The sequence below is a fragment of the Chiroxiphia lanceolata genome, chromosome Z (genome assembly GCF_009829145.1).
Source record: "Chiroxiphia lanceolata isolate bChiLan1 chromosome Z, bChiLan1.pri, whole genome shotgun sequence".
NCBI lineage: Eukaryota > Metazoa > Chordata > Aves > Passeriformes > Pipridae > Chiroxiphia > Chiroxiphia lanceolata.
Genome location: NC_045671.1, coordinates 43,061,564 through 43,080,007, shown reverse-complemented (window position 1 = coordinate 43,080,007; position 18,444 = coordinate 43,061,564). Strand labels below are relative to the sequence as shown.

The 18,444-nt window shown below is 38.3% G+C and overlaps 1 protein-coding gene across 6 annotated transcripts in view; it reads right to left on the bottom strand.

Annotated features, from left to right (window-relative positions):
- Positions 1–18,228, bottom strand: part of LOC116780968 (coiled-coil domain-containing protein 171-like) — a 45,831-nt gene extending 27,603 nt beyond the window's left edge. For 5 of the 6 annotated variants that reach the window (XM_032676401.1, XM_032676404.1, XM_032676405.1 and 2 more), the window contains exons 1-7: positions 18,101–18,228; positions 14,750–14,754; positions 14,500–14,621; positions 12,814–12,988; positions 9,928–10,109; positions 7,494–7,640; positions 5,560–5,652 (exon numbers count right to left, since the gene is read on the bottom strand). In XM_032676401.1, the coding sequence (XP_032532292.1) occupies positions 5,560–5,652; positions 7,494–7,640; positions 9,928–10,109; positions 12,814–12,988; positions 14,500–14,583 (681 nt within the window). In that variant the 5' untranslated portion in view covers positions 14,584–14,621; positions 14,750–14,754; positions 18,101–18,228. Of the gene's footprint in view, positions 1–5,559; positions 5,653–7,493; positions 7,641–9,927; positions 10,110–12,813; positions 13,015–14,499; positions 14,622–14,749; positions 14,755–18,100 lie in introns of those variants that run through there. The other variant, XM_032676406.1, reaches the window with a different exon arrangement.
- Positions 18,229–18,444: the final 216 nt, after the last annotated feature.

Genomic DNA, 18,444 nt, shown 5'->3' with positions numbered 1-18,444 from the left:
CACTACAGACCAGGATAGCAACCTGTCATTTACAAAAGTGTTACAAGGTTCTACTGAACCATTTTCTCATTTCCTAGATCAGCTGCAAGCTGCTTTGAACAGGCAGATTGAGCACGATGAGGCCAGAGAAATGTTTTTTAGGCAACTGGCTTACAAAAATGCAAACCCAGACTGTAAAAGAGCTTTGCAGGACCTTCTGAAAAGGAAAGGCTGTAGCATTGCTGAGCTAGTTCGAGCCTGCCAGGGTGTTGGCTTCGTGGAACACCAAACTGCCTCTTTAGCCACAGCCTTAAGCGCCCAGCTAAGAGTGCAGGAAGGAACCAGATCCAGAAATGGTTGCTTTAGATGTGGGGCCCCTGAGATCACTTTCAAAGGGATTGCCCAAGGAGACCCTCTGCAGCAACATCCCACAAGTACCCAAACAGGAGGAGGAGGCCAAGAAACTCCTCACAACGGGGAAACTGGAGGCGGGGGGCGGTATTGCGTGCCCCAGCACAACAAATAAATACGAATCCCAGAAACAGGCTCACCGTCCGTGCCCCACCACCTCAGTCAGTGCTGGGTTGGATTTATCCAACCGAGAAACAGTCATCATAACTTCCACTGACATAGTACTAATCCCTACGAGGTGTTGGGGTCCCTTTAATTGAGGGGTGCATGCACTACTAATTGGGAGATCTTCTACCACCGGAATGGGTTTATTCGTACTGTCTGGAGTAATAGACTCTAATTCCCATAGTGAAATTCAAATTATGGCCTGGACTCCTGCACCCCCTTGTTTCATCCCTGAGGGCCAAAAAGTTGCCCAACTAATCCCTTTCTACAGCACGTCTCCTGCAGGGGAGGGGCAGTGGGGTTCAGGGGCTTTCGGGAGCACAGACCAGCCACAAATCTTCTGGGTAACGGCCATCACAGCCACACAGCCTTGCATGACATGCCAGATTGATGGGCACCGATTTACAGGCTTAGTGAACACAGGAGCCGATGTTACCATAATAAAGGACTCCGAATGGCCCCTTGACTGGCCTACTGTTTGCCCAGCAGCAACCATTCAGGGGGTGGGAGGCACACAAAGGCCCAGACAGAGTGTTCAAATACACTGTATGGCCATACAGTGATGGGCCCTGAGGGGCAAGTAGCAAAAATCACTCCTTTCATTGCTCCCATTCCATGTATATTGTGGGGATGGGATGTTCTCAGACAGTTTGGCACAGTCATGCAAATTGCTCCTGCAAGCAATCAGGTTTTTCAATAGGGGCCATTGAGCAGCCATCCCAAGGAATGATTAAACTGGTCTGGAAAAGCAAGCAGTCAGTTTGGATCAATGGCCCATGAAATAGGAACAGCTTGTACATCTAAGAAAGCTTACAAAGGAGCAACTTGAAGCAGGTCATATCGTGCCAACAACCAGTCCCTGGAATACACCTGTATTCTGTACTCCCAAGAAAAGTGGGAGGTGGAGAATGTTGCAGGACTTACAAGCAGTTAACGCAGTCATAGAGCCCATGGGAGCATTGCAGCCTGGACTCCCCTCACCTGCTATGCTTCCAGCAGGGTGGCCGTTGATGGTAATTGACTTAAAAGACTGGTTTTTTACCATCTTTCTACACCCTGAGGATGCACCAAGGTTTGCTTTTTCTATCCCCGCCCTGAGCAATGCACAGCCCATGTAGAGGTATCACTGGGTTGTCCTTCCTCAGGGGATGCAAAATAGCCCAAGGATATGTCAGACGGTAGTGGCAAACACTATTCAACCCATCAGGAGGAGTTTTCCCTCAGCCATCATATATCATTTCATGGATGACATATTGATAACCACGGCCACAGAAACTGAGTTACAATCTGTTGTTACTGCTCTAACCAATGCTGTCCAAGATGCAGGATTGCAGATCGCTCCAGAGAAAATCCAGCGATCGCAGCCCTGGACCTACCTTGGATGGAAAATCAGTCAGTCAGTCACGGCTAGGCTTCGTGAACGAAGATTAAGGAAGGCTCTATCTGCATTTATTACAGGTACGCTAGTGGTTTATGAGGCCAATATGAGATAGACATAACCGATTGCAAAAGGCACAGCAGAAAGACTCCTTAGGTGGTATATTCTGCAAGATGCGGTTCTTTCTGCGTTGTCTTTTCTCCTCGAGAGCGATCCTGCGGGCATTCTCAAAGGAGACAGCAGCGTTATAGATGATGTGTCTCCAGGCCTCCCGATTTGAGGCCAGAGTAGACCAGTTATGATGGAAAATCACACAGTAGGAAATTTCTCCACAGCCAGTGCAGCTTGAGGTAAAAAACACTTTAACATTACACGGACTGCAAAAACTTCTGGGAGCCATCAATTGGCTAAGGCCTATTTTGGGCCTAACCACAGAGGAGCTACACTCTCCATTTGAGCTGCTTAAGGGGGACTCAGACTTAACATCTAGCAGGTCTCTGACTGCAGGCAAAGCAGGCATTAGAAACATGTGCCAAGGCAATCAAAGCCAGACAAGGCAGAAGGAGAAATCCTGAACTGCAAATCTGCCTTGCTCTCCTACACAGCAAGTACCAGCCATTTGCAGCTTTGTTTCAGTGGGATCAGACTGAAAAAGACCCACTGAGGGTCCTAGAATGGCTGTTTCTGCCCCATACACCACCTAAAACTCTGTGGACTATTAATGAAATGTTTGCCAAGCTTGTCATTAAAGGCAGAGGACGGCTGCAGGAGCTGGATGGACGGAATCCTGCAACCATCTACATCCCAGCTACAAAGGACAACCTCGACTGGATGCTAGCCGAAGATGCAGGATTCCAGGTTGCCTTGGCAGGCTTTGATGGTGACATTTCCATTCATTTCCCTAAACACAGACTGTGGGCAGAAATCAATAATTTACCCTTAAAAGCCACAACCAGATGCAAACATGAATCCGTAAAAGGCCTCATGGCCTTTACAGATGCATCTGGGTGGACCCGAAAAGCTGCAGTGACACGGGTAAACCCTGATACAGAACAATGGGAACGAGAGGTACACACCATGAACCAAGGCACTGTACAGGTTCTGGAACTGGCTGTCATACGTATTGCCTTGGGAAAGTTTTCAGAACAACCAGTTAATATTATTACAGATTCCTGTTGTGTGGCAATGTTCCGTCTTGAAAGTTCATTCCTTCAAGATGTTGCTAACCCTCACCTGTTGTTTGAAATGCGTTCAGTATGGTTTCTTGCTAATCACAGGAGGTTTGACTTGTACATTATGCACACAAGATCACACACAGAAATGCCAGGGCCAATAGCAGAAGGGAACCGGGAGGCTGATGCAGCAGCAATGTTTAACACCATGCCCAGAGTCTTAGAGCAAGCAAAATTGTCTCACTCATTTTTCCACCAGAATGCACATTGACTGAAGAGACAATTTCAAATAACACTCAATCAAGCTCGAGACATAATCATGTCATGCCCAGACTGCCAACAGATAACCTCCATGCCATCTCAGGAAGGCGTTAACCCCAGAGGGTTAACGGCAAATGAAATATGGCAAACAGATATCACACACGTCACCGAATTTGGTTCATTGAAATATGTACATGTCACAGTTGACACCCACTCACAATGCATAACTGTCACAGCACACACTGAGGAAAAAGCCAAGGATGTAATGAGACACTGGCTTAGTTGTTTTGCAACCCTGGGAACCCCAAAACAAATCAAGACCAACAGTGGACCTGCCTTCATGTCAGAAAAGGTAAGAACTTCCCTATCAAATTGGGGAATTTCTCACACTACAGGCATTCCACACTCCCCCACTGGACAAACCATTGCAAAAAGGGCACATTGACCCTAAAAGATACGTTAACAAAACAGAAAAAGGGGGAATCTGTCTGTAGTTCACAAGAGTGTTTGTGGAAAGCCAAACATGTTATAAATTTTTTAAATTGTGGTAGTACTGAAAAAAGTAGGCACGAAAAACAACACAGACCTCAGGCTTTCTCCTCTCCTAGACCACCAGTCATGATAAAGGATCTAATTTCAGGGCAGTGGGCAGGACTGGTGGATCTTGTGCCATGGGGGAGGGGTTATGCATGTATCTACAGGAAAAGAACTAAAATGGATTCCTTCCAGATGTGTCAGACCTTACCTAGGCACACAATCACAGCAGCAAGAATCAGAGTAATGCAGAGTTTATAAACACAGTTATGTTTACCATTTGGTAATAATGTTTACATTTCAGGTTTACATTTGAAGATGACCAGTGTGGCAAAATGCAGAGTCTATACAAAACCCATGAGTGTGTGTGTGATGAGTGGAATGACGGCCATCAGTGAGAGTGAATGGATAAAAGAGCTTTATGACAGTATAAAACACCTTAATCACCAAACTCCTTACACATCAAACGCTTTACAAGAGTAACACTACCTTAGCCACATGGTCACATTAAGAGAATTTAGTTTGCTATGTTTACCTTGTTTTTGAAATAAAAGTTGAATTTCCCAAGTTTATATAAATCCTGAGACTAATAAAGGTTATAAGTTATAGGTATGACACAGTTGGGCTAAAGCCCTTAAGTTAATAAAGCTGTTTTTCCAGATTGTATTATATTCCTTAGGAGAATAAAGGTTTAAGGTAATATAAGAAAGTTTAAAAAGGTTAAAGAAATGTTTTCAATAGAGATACAAGTTGTTAAGAAGCCAAAGCAAGCGGTGTGCTGGGTCACTGCAATGTATGGTAGTTTATAACGTATTGTTCTGTTATTTACACTGCTGTTTTTGCACTGTTTTCATGACTGTCTTAAATAATTGTAGGGGGAGATGTAGAAGGCATGTCCAGGGGATGCGAGCGAGGCATCCCAGGAGAAGAAGTCCAGGACATGCACTAGAGTCTGTATTCCCATTGGTTACTCGGTCACGTGTTCCCAAGGGGATAAAAAGGCACTACTGTTTGAAATAAAGCCCTTTTGGCTGCAACCCAGCTAGGAGTCAGACTGCTCTTATTTATTATATTAACAACTCGGCATGTCAAACCCTGAAGGATACAGTTTAATAATACAAAAATTTAATATTCAGGAATATATACTATATTTTTTCATATAATCAAACTTTACTGGTAACTGCTGATATCATGGTTTTGATTCTGAAATGTACTTGGAGAAGTTATATTTGGAACTGTAGTTTCAGTAGGTATTAAGGTCTCACTCCTAGAGAAGTTGGTTGTATCTCCAAATTGCTCTAAGTGCCCATTTAAAAGACACAGGACAGGATATTTAAACAGTAATAGAATGTTAACTGTTGGGAAACATTTCCTTTCCCCTCACTGAAATATATGTTGCTGAGAATTCTCAAACTAATCAATGTGACTTTTTTTTTTTACCTATTTTACTAATTTTAAAGTTCCCTGAAAATAAGACATTTTTCTATTCTCTACTTTTACATGCTAGTTATTACAATTTTGACACGTGTTGCAAAAAATCTACTCAGTGTTTTCACTGAAGCAAGTAAGTGGTCTTAACATGTTTGGAAGATCATACCTTTACAACTTCAACAACAGTTTTCCTGTAAACTTCTACAAAATATTTAATAAAAAGTTTACCTGCATTATCCGTTTAGTGTACTTGCATTCCAGATGTGCTGCTCTCGCTGCTTCAGTATCTCCTTCCAGTTTTCTAGTTCTTTCTGTAGCTGCCTAAAAGTACATTTGGAAAGTATTTTAATCCAGAGAGATGGTAAAGTGACAAAGATGACTCTGTTCATTCAGTGTATTGCGACTCCATAAAGCAACCTGTTGTATTACTGTTGAACTACTTGCACTTTGGAACTGTGAAAGTTCATACCAAGAAATACATATAAAAATAATTTCTATATATATAGAATATTAAAATAATATTTTCTTGTTATTCAAAGAAATTGATGTAGCATTATGTTCTTGATGCATTTTTTATAATCAAAACTGCAGCTGGAGTCAGAAAGCAGACATGCCAGATTAAGAATATATCTACTCCCCTACTGTTTGCTTTTTGCTAAGATTGTCAACTGAGGCAACCTTCTGAGTGCCAAAATACAATGGGTATCAATAGAGCAACTACAATATGGTGACAAGAAAATATAGAATACCTCAAAAATATGTCAGCTTTGGCACCTAATATCCAGCTTAGGTGCCCAGAACAGATTGCTTTGTAGATCTATACTAGTTACAGTTTCCCTACCACAAACATCTTTAAGTTCTGTAATGTTTTAAAGCAATAATCAAGTTGTTGTTGTTTTTTTTTTACTGTTCAGTTCCTTCACCTATAACTGTTCAGTTATGTTTTTGACTAGCAATTATCAGGAAGTTCTTTTTTAACAAATATTCTGAATACTTTAGTTAGTTACTACATCTCATTGTACAGATGTACATAAACATGTACATGAGTACATAGTTTAAGAAAAATGAGATTCTCTGAATTAAACTGTTACATCTTTTTTATCCATTCTTACAACATTTAGAAAAGTACAAAAATGCAAATGACTGTGCTAAGAATGTATTTGGAAATTTGGATTGCCTACAAACAGTTCAAGAATTTGTCTGTATTATTAATAAACTTTTTTTAAAAAAAAGGTTCTCCAAACCGAAAAAATTTCTTTCAAGTTACAATGAACACAAAAGCAATCACCATATATATATATATAAAGGCCTGGACACAGAATTTCATTTGGAAAAATATTTTTAACAAAAGCAGTAACTACAGAACTGCTATAATGGAAATTCACATGTAATTTTAACTGTACTATTTTCTACCCAAAAAAGTCTTCTCACTTTGACTGATGACTGAACTGAAAAGAAAAATTCACCTCAAAATGACTCTTGGTTTCAAGTGACATCACAGAGATCAAGAAAAAGAAGTTAATATTAAAAGTTGTTTAACAAGAGCACATTTAGTGTTACATAAATACAAGTGAAGACATTGATTTTGGAAAAGTAAAACAAACTAGCAAGGGTGTGAGACAGCATTGATTAGAAGCACTTAAGTGAGAAACGTTAACAGACATTAAAATAAAAACTCTTGGCAATATATTTAAACTTTGTATAATCTCAGACACACACACAAAAGAAAAGACTTTGAAAACAGACATCCCACTAAAGAGAAAATCAAAAACAGTACAGAGACTACCAAACCTACTCCACAGCAAGGTCTGTCAGAAGGCTTAAACTTTGCCTCATCCCACAAGTTTTATTTGCTTAATATTCTCAGTAGTAAAAATTCACAAATCTTGCAATAACACTACTCCCACATTGCTGAGAGTATTTTCACTTATATGTGAGAATACTTTTCACACCTTCTGTTCAAACACCAGTCTCAAGTCAAATTCAAAATGTAAACAGCATCCACCTGTGAAATCCCTTTTATGTGAAACGGATGTTTTACTTTTTGTTAATCAGGCACATGGCATTCACAGCCAGACTAGAAGGTTCCACCGCTCAAGAAATGAAGTTGTTCAAGGTGCTAGTGCCTACTGAGACTAATAGCAGTAGTGACAAAGCCTTACTTCAAGCTCTCTCATGAGTCGCTGGTGTCGATCAGCTCTGAATTCCAGCTCAGAGGCCTGGCGCCTCAGCATGTCACTGCAGCCATTGTGCTCTGCCTCCACATCCCTCAATTTCCTGCGCATATTTTGCAGTGCATCATTCAGGTCCTAAAAAAAAAAAATGCTAATAATAAGGCATTAAGAGAGTTTTTCTAAGAAAGATAGTGTAGTAGAGAGTTCAAAAGAGGAGTAGAGACTGCATCAGAACAGCTTGTTAAAATCTAAGACATTAGCACATGTCATTAGAACTGTCTACCCAACATCAGACATGCTCTTTTTTCACCATCAGGTAATGGTGGTAAATATGACCTTCTGTGATAATATTAAAATTAGAGCCATTTCCCACAAGAAATGTTTCTCTAAAAAAGCACAAGGCTGCTCTTCCAATCTCTTCTCTTTCCCAGATTGATGGCAATGACATAAACGGTTAAGTGCATTTGATGAAATGATGCGTAGGGACAGAAATACTATTTTGTTCTGGTTTCAATTGCAAGAACTTCAAATAAAATCAGACATTTTTTCAGAAACAGTTACTCCCACAGACTAAATAATTTTAATTTCTGCTATTCTGAAAAGAATTTTCTCCTGTTTAGAAATGGAATTACTTTAAAAAATTATCTACATTAACCATGAAATTCTCAGGAGAATAATAAAGCTAAGCTGTCCTCACTTCAATTTCTGCACTCAGAAGTTGAATCAAGTTAGAGTTTGGGATAACTACTAACATTATTGAACTCAGAAGCTCTGTGGAGTCACTGTGACAAAATGCCCATAGTTCATAACCATACAGACTAAGTTTAAGATAATCCTCTGGCTTTGCTGTGAGGCAAACCACTGGCAAGTCAGTGAACAGGTTTCTTCCCACCATGCAAAAAAAATTTGATCATTTTTACAGAAATATACAACTACTTCCACTCTCTCTACACTGGAAAGATAAAGAAATATTTATTGCTTTAGGTTTATCTTCTAGAAATTAACAAGAGTGAGCTGAGAAAAGTGAAATAAATAATACATAGTTTGCTGTAAAGTAATTAAAATACTCAAGGCTGAGAAACATTTTCTGCTGGAAATGTAATTAACATTAGCAGACTAAAATTGTCATGAATGCATCAAGCTTGTTAAACAAGTCAACATGAGTTGTAGGATTTCAGAATCTTGAAGCCTGGACTTTTCAGATGTGGTATGACTGTGTAAGGCTCTCTCAGTAGTCACACATCTGCTCATGAAAAACATGACTCTTTTTTTGGGGGAGAAAAAAAAAAAGAAAAAAAAGAAAAAACCCACAAAACAAAACAAACAAACAAACAAACAAAAAAAACACAAAAAAAACCCAAAATGAACAAAACAAAACAAAAAAAAAGGAACAAAACTAAAAAACAAACAAACAAACAACAAAAAACACAACCAAAAAAACCTCTGTGTGTAAAGGACACAATTTCACATGCATTTTAAGGAAAAACTGAGTGCTTTTGTGAAGGAATATTATATTCTGCCTAACCACAAGGTGATGTTATTGCCCTTACTATCGAACTCTCAACACCTTTTGTCCCATACCTGGTGGTGTGCTAAGCACACCTGATAGAGTCCACTATGAACCTGTCTGAAAGAAGAGGGTATTACTTTTCTGAGTATGTGAAATATTGAATATTTCCTAGTATGATAAATGTGTTTTAGGGACACATTTCAATAGGGTAACTTTAATTACAGCTTATGAAGTGCAGCTTTTCCAACCAGGATTTGCATACATGCTTAGAATCCCGTTTTTCTGTACATATCAAGACCACAATTAAATCTACTTTCTCCAGCTTTTAAGGAAATTTAAATCAGGCTTTAAATACACAACACAAAAGAGTGGAATACATTCAAAGTAGTAATTTATAAACCCAGATATTTCTGATGTTTATCTGCCAAGCTTAAATGAATTAAGCTTTTAAGCAACAACTAATACAGTCAAGTCCAGTTTAACATTTCTGTACGTATTTTTCATTTCCTGGAATTTTATAACTGTAGATAACTGTAAGTAGAGTGATGGGCAAGGGAGTAAAAGCAAAGTGGAAAATTGGATGGTTTTACTATGGAAAGCAGGTTAGGGGCTGACACTTAGTGAATCATATTTTCCTTTGGAGTGCACCCTGTGTTTTTCATTAACACTACCACTGTGCCCTAATAACTTTGTTTAAGTGTTTACCATGACAAAGAGCCACAACACATTTCAGCAAAGCACGAAATACTATAGCACACTAAGTGTAACCTTAGTGTTCTTCAGAACTATTCTGCAGTATTCAGCTATTTGGGGGATTTTTTTTTTTCGCTAAACCAGAAAGACCCCATGCTTTGCACCAAAAAGGTTCCAGCCACTCTCTCATGCAACTTTCCAGCTATGAACACATCATACCTGAGTAGTCCTTTCTGCTTCACTTTTTTCTTTGACAAGGAATAGAATTTCATGGTGGTAAACTCTACGAATATCGTCCTTCTCCTTTGCACATTTTTGGTGTTCTTCTTCCCATTTCTGCTGAGCCTTATAAAATGATTTCTCAGCCTCTGCCACTTTCTGCTGATTTTTGCCGCTGAGTACTATTGTTTACAGAAAAAGAATAAAAGATAAGTAGCATTGCAAAGCATGTTCAGAAAAAAATGGATAATGATCATCAGTTCTTTTGTGTACTTTGATATCCTGTGGAATACTGGAACATTAACACTTCCAGCACTGGAGAGCATGACCTTCACTATAAAGAAACAATCAAATTTTGTGTTTCTAATAGCATCTTTCACACAAGGACATAGGGTTGTTTTGGTGATTTTTACAAATTGAAATCCTTCTCCTCCTGGAAAAGTGTAAAAACTTGAGTTAGTTCTTCCAGGTGAGGCCTCTATACCTCGGAGAACTTAATTTCAGATTTCTGCAACATTTCACCAGTTTATTTCCAAATGACTATTTGATATAGATATTAGTCTGTATCAATTAATTTTGAGCTCCTTTTAAGTGACTGTAAAGACAGACACCTGCCTCATGAAAAAGACTGTAGGAAAAGCTAGGGCAGGTTGGGCTAGTGAGTAAAGGCTTAGGTTTTCCAAGGAAACTTACTGCTGCACAGGAAATGTAAATCTTCAGCCCAGCAAATGCCCCAAGATAGGGAAATATTGAATATATCCTTCTGTGAAAACTTAAATGCCAAGGAAAGCTTCCTTACCTATAAGCAGTTTTACCTGGAACTTTCCTTAATTTCACAAACTGGCTTTTGGATGAAAATATTTTGTATTATGTTTTCATTTTTCTGGGTAAAACTAGCTACATTAACACTTAAATTATCACCACTTTCTAACATATTTTTATTTCAAATTCATCCCGTTTTTCTGAAATTTCTTTCTAGCTGGAGAAGGATAAAATAAACAGAAGTGACATATTAGGATAACACAGAGAATTAGTGGATACAGCAATGGGAAAGAACTGTCAGATGTCAGAAAGTCAAGCCTCAGTGAGATTGGCAGAAAAACAATTCAGAGGAAATCCTAAAGAGGACAAGGCCCAAATGAGTGCTCTGTCCAAGGAGCTAAGCTGGGATCACATCACAGTATCATACAAGGTGAGGAGGGCTCCAAGAGATCAGGGGCAAAGAAACAATAAGTTACAAACCAAAAAAAACCTGAGAATCAACAAATGATAAGTTGGCTTCCTTGGCACTTGTCATAATAAAAAAAAGATTTGAGAAATTTTAACCACTGTAATCTCTACTATCACTTAGCAGACTTCTAATTACTGACTCTAGTATTGAGAGAAACACATTGCATTCAAGAAACCCTGCCTTGCCTCTGCAAAACCTCTCCCACCCCCTTTTTGTTCTCCAGTCCCTTCACCACACCTTATAGCAACCCAGCACGCTGTGGTCACTGTGCTGTAGTTCCTCCATCAGTATCAGACCCTTTTGAGTCCTGCCTCTTGGTGCCTGCATGGGCAGTCATTGCTCAGGCATCTGCTCTGCCTGTCTCTCCTGTTGTTTCTTTTTTGTCTTCCCTTTGGAATTTGCCACCCTTTGTACAGTCTCTGTGCACGCTGTGGTGGGTAGTTTGGTGCACAGCGGCGAGCGAGTTTTGATATTGTGGAGCTGACCAGGAGCAGTCCCACGCAGACCCAGACCTTTATCCTTCTGCACAGGTTGCCCTAGGGACCCACACCCACCACAGACACTCGCCATCTGTGCCTGATGCAGCAGCAAATTAGTTTTCCAAATCACAAAGTGAATCACAAAATTAGATTTAAAGTATTTTAAAATACACACTTACTACTGCCTTCTAAATTGGCAAAAAAGCCAGTGAGCATGCACAGAAGTAAACTTGACTGTCCCAAGTATGAGAAAATTATGTTCATATCTTCAGCTTGCAATCACAGGGAAATTTCCAAATGTACAGAAAAATGGTTTCTTCTAGTTTGTAATCTGTAAGATTTTTTAGACGATTTTTTTTTGTGTGTTGTCCAAAAGAGTGAAAGTTCAGCTTTCTAACTGTCTCAGTATCTGGCACTATAAGTACTTGCAAGTTTCGGAGACTCTTTCCGTCCTTGGAAGGTTAAAATCTCAAAGAGGACTGCTTCAAACTCTTCAGACATTATATTTACTTAGGTAACTAAAAATGCACCTCACTGCCTTGAAAGAATGAGAAATCTCTCTGTTTAAGAAAGATTAAGAAAATCTCAGTTTCTGAATGCAAAACTAATAGGGAAAAAATGTTTACGTAAAACCCTTCCTTTCCATATAATATTGTCACAACAGAAAATAACAAAGATGATGAGTGGAAACCAGACATGAGAACGAAAAGCTAGAAGCATTGGAAAAGATGAAAGAAAAAAGCATCATGATGAGAACTCCTGGAAAAAAAAGGTTATTAAAATAGTCTGAAAAAAAGAACAGAACTGGATTATTATTATTATTATTATTGTTGTTGTTGTTGTTGTTATTATTATTATTTTTATTAGTACTTTTCCCCCTGAAATGGAAAAGGAAAAGTTGCTGGACATAGGATGTGGAGATGGGCACTGCGATTATAAGTTTGTAAACAGACAGCACTGAAGGAAGAAATAACAGAAGGTAAGGGACAAGAGATAAAAAGAGCTGACATATTTAGCAGATCATGTTGCTGTCACACAAGATAACAAGAGTTTTGTAAACTCTTGTGAGTTTACAAATGCAGATGGAGAAGACATAGGAGATCCAAGAAAAACAGTAGGAACTAGAAAATTTGTTTTACCAGCTTGAGGCTGACAGCCTGCTTTTTTGGAACTTACCTTGCAGTTCCACAAGTTCACTTTTTGCAACACACAGCTCCTCTTCTGCGGCATACATTTGCATCTGAGCCTCTTTTCTGGCCACTGACAATTCATACTCCAGACCTCGACGAATAGCCTCCCCTCTCTCAAGTTCCAAACGCAATTTAATTATCTCTTTTTCATACTGGGACTTCTAGAAAATAAATTTGTTCCAGAAAACTGGCAACAAAGTGCAACATGTTACAGAAATACACCTACAGAGTATTTTTTAAAGATATTTTGGATTGTATTCACAGCTGCCATCTTATTCCATTCGAATTTGAAATACAGTCTTGCAACTGCACATTTATGTACATTTTAAATATTTTCTGAGGGGGTTATGCAAACTAATCAAATTCCTAGATTAATTTCATTTACCTTTAACACACCCCTCTGTTTTTCCAAAAATACATGACCTTAAGAAAATAAAAGTTATAATGCTGTCATCTGCTGGGATTTTGGAGGGAAAAATGCAGCAACAGAAACATTATATTCCACAGGTAGTTTTCTGGTAACTTTATTTAACACTTAAAAAATAGTCATATTGGGATACTGGGATATCAGACACCTAGTAACTCACTATGTACAAACATAAACTGCAGTCCAATAATGTTCTGTTGTCAAACACGATGATATTAAACAAAGGAAGGATGGAAAATGCTTCAAAAAAGGAATAAGAAAGATAGTCTAGTCACTGTCGCCAAAAACTGGATCCAGAAAAGTGAAATTCAAACTATTTCAACACAAGAAGGTGGAAAGTGAAACGCATTTCTTCAGAACATCTACAAAGGAGCAACATACTTCTTAACAGGAACTTCATTCATGGGAAATAATTTACTCCTGTTACAAAGGTTTTCCCTGCTGCTGTCAGAGCAAACTAGTATTGAAATGAAGTAGCAGTAAGAAAATGCTTCACTAATATTTTCTTTGGTTTGAATATCAGCTTTCACACTAGCAAATACAAGAAAAGGTGAGCACTGAGTAGAGCACTAGCTGCAATCAGCTTCAGGTTTACTGCTACTTGGTACACTTTGCACACCTGCTAATGTCAAACTGGCAGCTGCTATCCTGTTTTAAACTGCGCTGCTGAGTAATGTTACTACTATAGGTAACTATTCTGTTCTCAGCAGTTTGTTACGGGGCAGATAATGTGGGTGCTCATTCATCCATTTTTGGTTAAATTCAGCCAATAAACCCAGTTTAATGTTCCATATCCATTTATTATTGGGATGTGTATCCAAATTAAGAAATTTCTGCTTCTCCTACAATGACTTTCTCTTTCCTGTTTCCATTGTCCCGTGAACTGTGGGGTGACTCTGTAAATTGTGTCCCTGGAATTATCTGGATTAAAATGCTCCAACAAACAATCCAAACACCTCTTATTTACATCGAGAATTCGAAAGCTGAGGTTCCACAAGATTCTTCTGCATCATTTTGCTGTTGTGAAGTGCTCAAGTTACTTACACACACTTTTAACTATTAACAGTGACAGTACAGGTACTAACAATTCCTGTGAACAGGTACGAGAAGTCTGTACAGTGGTATTTCCTAGTTATTTTCCAGCTAGTGGCTGTGCTTTTGATTCAGCCCTTGAGAGTATTATTTTAATGAAATCAATTACATTTACTCCAAGGATAAAATAAAACAAATAAAGAAAGTCCTTACTTCTTGCTTGCGTTGAGTAAGTAATTCAACATTTTCTTTTTCAGCCTGATGGAGTTTCCTTTTCAAATCATCCACAGTGTCCATGTCTGATGGATTTCTATTCTATGCCTCATGTAAGCTGAAAAATATTAATTCTTTTGAAAAAAAAAGTGAGTAGTCCCTTGAGTTTACTTCAGTTACTCAGTTGTGGGCCCAAAGTTCTAAACATTCACTTAAGTAAAATTATGCCATGCAGTTGTCATCATACTATTGCTCCTTGAAAAAAAGGGTCACACAGAATAGCATATTGTGCAAGATATGTAGCAGGAGGAACTTGAAACAGATATGCACTTTGGATAAACAAAGTTGGTTTAAGCATAATGTGTTCTTTATTACTTTTCACTATTTTTATTATTGATTTTATGAACTTCCAGCATGCTTGAAAAACATCATTCCATGTAAATTAAAATGACTAGCAAGTTTTTGTTTGTCCCTGCAGTAAGGCACATTTTTTAACACGGATTGTCATCTCAAAACTGTATCTGTCATGAAACAAATGCACAAATGTGGAACAAATCTCGCTTTTACACACTTTGTCTTCGAAGACACAGATATATACATTTCAACTACAGACAAGCAACTGATCACAAATACAATAAAAATTAGAGGTCTAGTCCTATAAACTACATAGTATCCTGATTTCCACTACTATTTCAGTTAAAAGAAAATCTACTCTGCAGTTAGGAGAATCAGCCCTTGATCACTAAAAGCAATAATAAAAGAATCAAAACAAGCTTCTATATCTAAAGTGAAAAATTATTATGTATTATAAAAATACATATTTATATAACTAGTTTAATTATAACTTCAAACTGGACAACTTAAAGTTATTTCAGGAGTCAAAAATCAGTGTTCACATTGTCTGACATATGCCAGTTTTCACATTATTTTAGGTACATAAGACTGCAATAATTAGTTGCTCCACACAAAAGTGCAAGAGTTTAGGGGCAGTAAATGTGAAATATAAAAAAAGAAACATGTTTAAATTTAATTAAAAATACAGAACTGTAAATACTAAAATATCTTTGTCTACATGAAGTCTTAAATGTTAATTACAAAAATGACTATACTGGTAGTGAATTGTTTCTTTCTAAATAAAAAAATATCACTTTGCCCCCAGATTTTCATACAGGTAGCATTAACATTTTTCATGACTGAGAACTTTTTCTGATGATATATATTTTCTCACAGAGGTTGAGTAGCCAAAAGGACACAAATGCTGTCAATGAGGGGAAGAGTAATTTAGATTAAATCTTGCTTTTAAAGACATTGCTACTGATAAAGGATGAAATTTCATTTTTTTAGCTGCAGCCTATAAATAGTTTATAATTGAATAAATAAGAAATTTAAAAAGAGGACTGACTTCATCTATAAGATTGGAATAACTGTATGTCATCAGTAATTATCCCACAGCGTGCCATGTACTTAAAGTATTTTATATATGTAATAAATGTAGGAGATAAGGATTGCTAAAAACTGCATGTACTGCATGAAAAACATAAGTACATTATTAGCTTTCAGTATTTACTGCAACAGCCATACCCAGAACAACTGACATGACTGAAAGGGTAAAAGATCAGCAACAAGGCACATAAAATCAAAATATTTAATATTACTCTTAGCTACTGCAATAAGAAGATATGGAAATAAGAAGAACCTGAAGAGCCAGAGAACCTGTAAACTGAATAAAAGCTTGTTTGTGGACATTATATTATAGGTTTGAGAGACTTTTGTTTTTCCCTGGCTGGGGAAAACAGTGATGAAAGAAAGGCAAGTCACCTTATTCAGAGATGACACAAGAAGTGTCAGAATCAGGTCAAGGTAGCTAAAAGCTAGGCAGCAAAAGCTTAGCAAAGCACTGGTTAGAGAGGAAAAACAGAACCCAAAATGAAAACTGGGTAAGATCTGGGAAAGGGTAACTATTTAGTTCGTTTGTGGGCAGCAGGGAGGTCATTTGACTTCTTTAAACCTGAAGATATTTAATATTTCTTGCATGGAGAGTACACGGAATGAAAGCAAGGAAAAAAAAACATTTTGTAAAGTAAATAAAAAAAACCCTTTAAATCTTTAAGTAAGCTACATTAGTTTGTATGACAATCAGCTTTAAAGAAAGCTGTTCCTTTACACTCTCTGATTACCTATTTGGAAAAAAAAAAGCACAATCAAAATACCTACATACTAAAACTTACTCAGTGGCAAATTTAACTGGACCAGCAGAGGGGGGGAAGCCAAAATAAAGCATTAAATTAGAAAAAACCAACCAAACAAACAAAAGCAACCAACCGACCAAGCAAAAAACACAGGAAACCACACAGAAGTTACATGACATCACAAATAATAACAAATTAAGGAAGCTATAGAAATGCAAAATATGTATTAGAGCATTACAGAGAACAACATAACAGAGTAAGTACTAGGAAAAAAAAGGCATTAAACACCTTTTTGAAATAACATTTCATGCACAATACGCAGTTTTTGAAGTCTATAAACTGAGGAAAAATGAAGATCATCATTAGCCATACATAATTTTACTTGAGAAGAATCAAAGATTACCCCTTTCTATATCATAAAAATACTAAAATCTCTAGCAGAGACATAATTCAGTTTATTTGGTAGCTACTAAAATAATAATAATGAATAGCAGGGAAAAAGAAAGGTATAAGTGAAAGACTTCATCAAAATCTACTTTTTCATCTCCAGAATACAATTCACTTACTCTACCCAGCAAGTAACAGCTGCAGTGAAAAAAACCAAATTAGTCTCCTAACATAATCAAAATATTCTCTGTCACATCCACATCATTCTGAAGTTTTAAAACTTCTTTAAATTACACAGAGGGGAAAAAAAATAAAACAAAACAAAACAAATAGACAAAAGAAAAAACCAAAACCACACAAAAACAAACAAAGAAACCATACCCCTAAATCAGAAGAGTGCTACCTATGAATGCTAATGATTTTGAACATGCAACATTCATCTGTTAAAATATGTATCAATAGTTTATTAGCATGCAAACAGATACTTTCCAAAAGCACGCTTTTTCACTTAGGAAAAAATATCCTAGTGCTATAAGGGTGGTTTGTAGGAGTCCCATAATTAAATAAAACAGTAGAATAAATGTTTGGTTCAGGATTTAAGATGTTTGGTTGAGGATTTAAGATGTTTGGTGGGTGTTACTCAAAAACGTTGCATCATATCCTCCTGCCAAACTACTGATTACATTTAACTAACTAGCAAGGCCATTGAATTTACACTGGATATGAGGAAGAAATTCTTCCTTGTGAAGGTGGTGAAGCACTGGAACAGGCTATCCAGAAGAGCTGTGGCTGCCCCATCACTTGAAGTGTCCAAGGTCGGTTTGGACAGGGTTGGAGCAACGTGGGATAGTGGAAGGTGTCCCTGCCCGTGGCAGGGCGGTTGGAAAGAGGTGATCGTTGAAGGTCTCACCCAAACCGTTCTATGATAGAAGCCGCTTAAAGATAAACCTAACAGCGATCTTAGGACGCACTGACTTAAAACATGCAAAGCCTGGTGTAACTAACACACCTGCAGTGAAACTCACCGCTGCGGCGGCGGGGCGCGATCTGGTCGATGCACCTCCGCTCGCATTACGAGGCGGAACTCCCGGAAAGCCGCCGCTAGCCGGATCTCTGGAATTCTGCCGCTCGCGGGACCGAACGCCGAGCCCGGGACGGGACGGACACGAGCTCAACGCGCTGAAATTCCGCGGTTGCCGGGGACGCTCCCGGGCGGAATTTCCGCAGCACGCAGCGGCTGCCACCGGGGACCGCCGCCCTTCCAGCGCTCCCGGCGCCATCCCAGCCGCGTTTGAGGGATGCCGAGTTACCAACGCGCAGAAGATTAAAATGACCGGTTGACAGGAAAGCCATACGGAGCTATGGATGA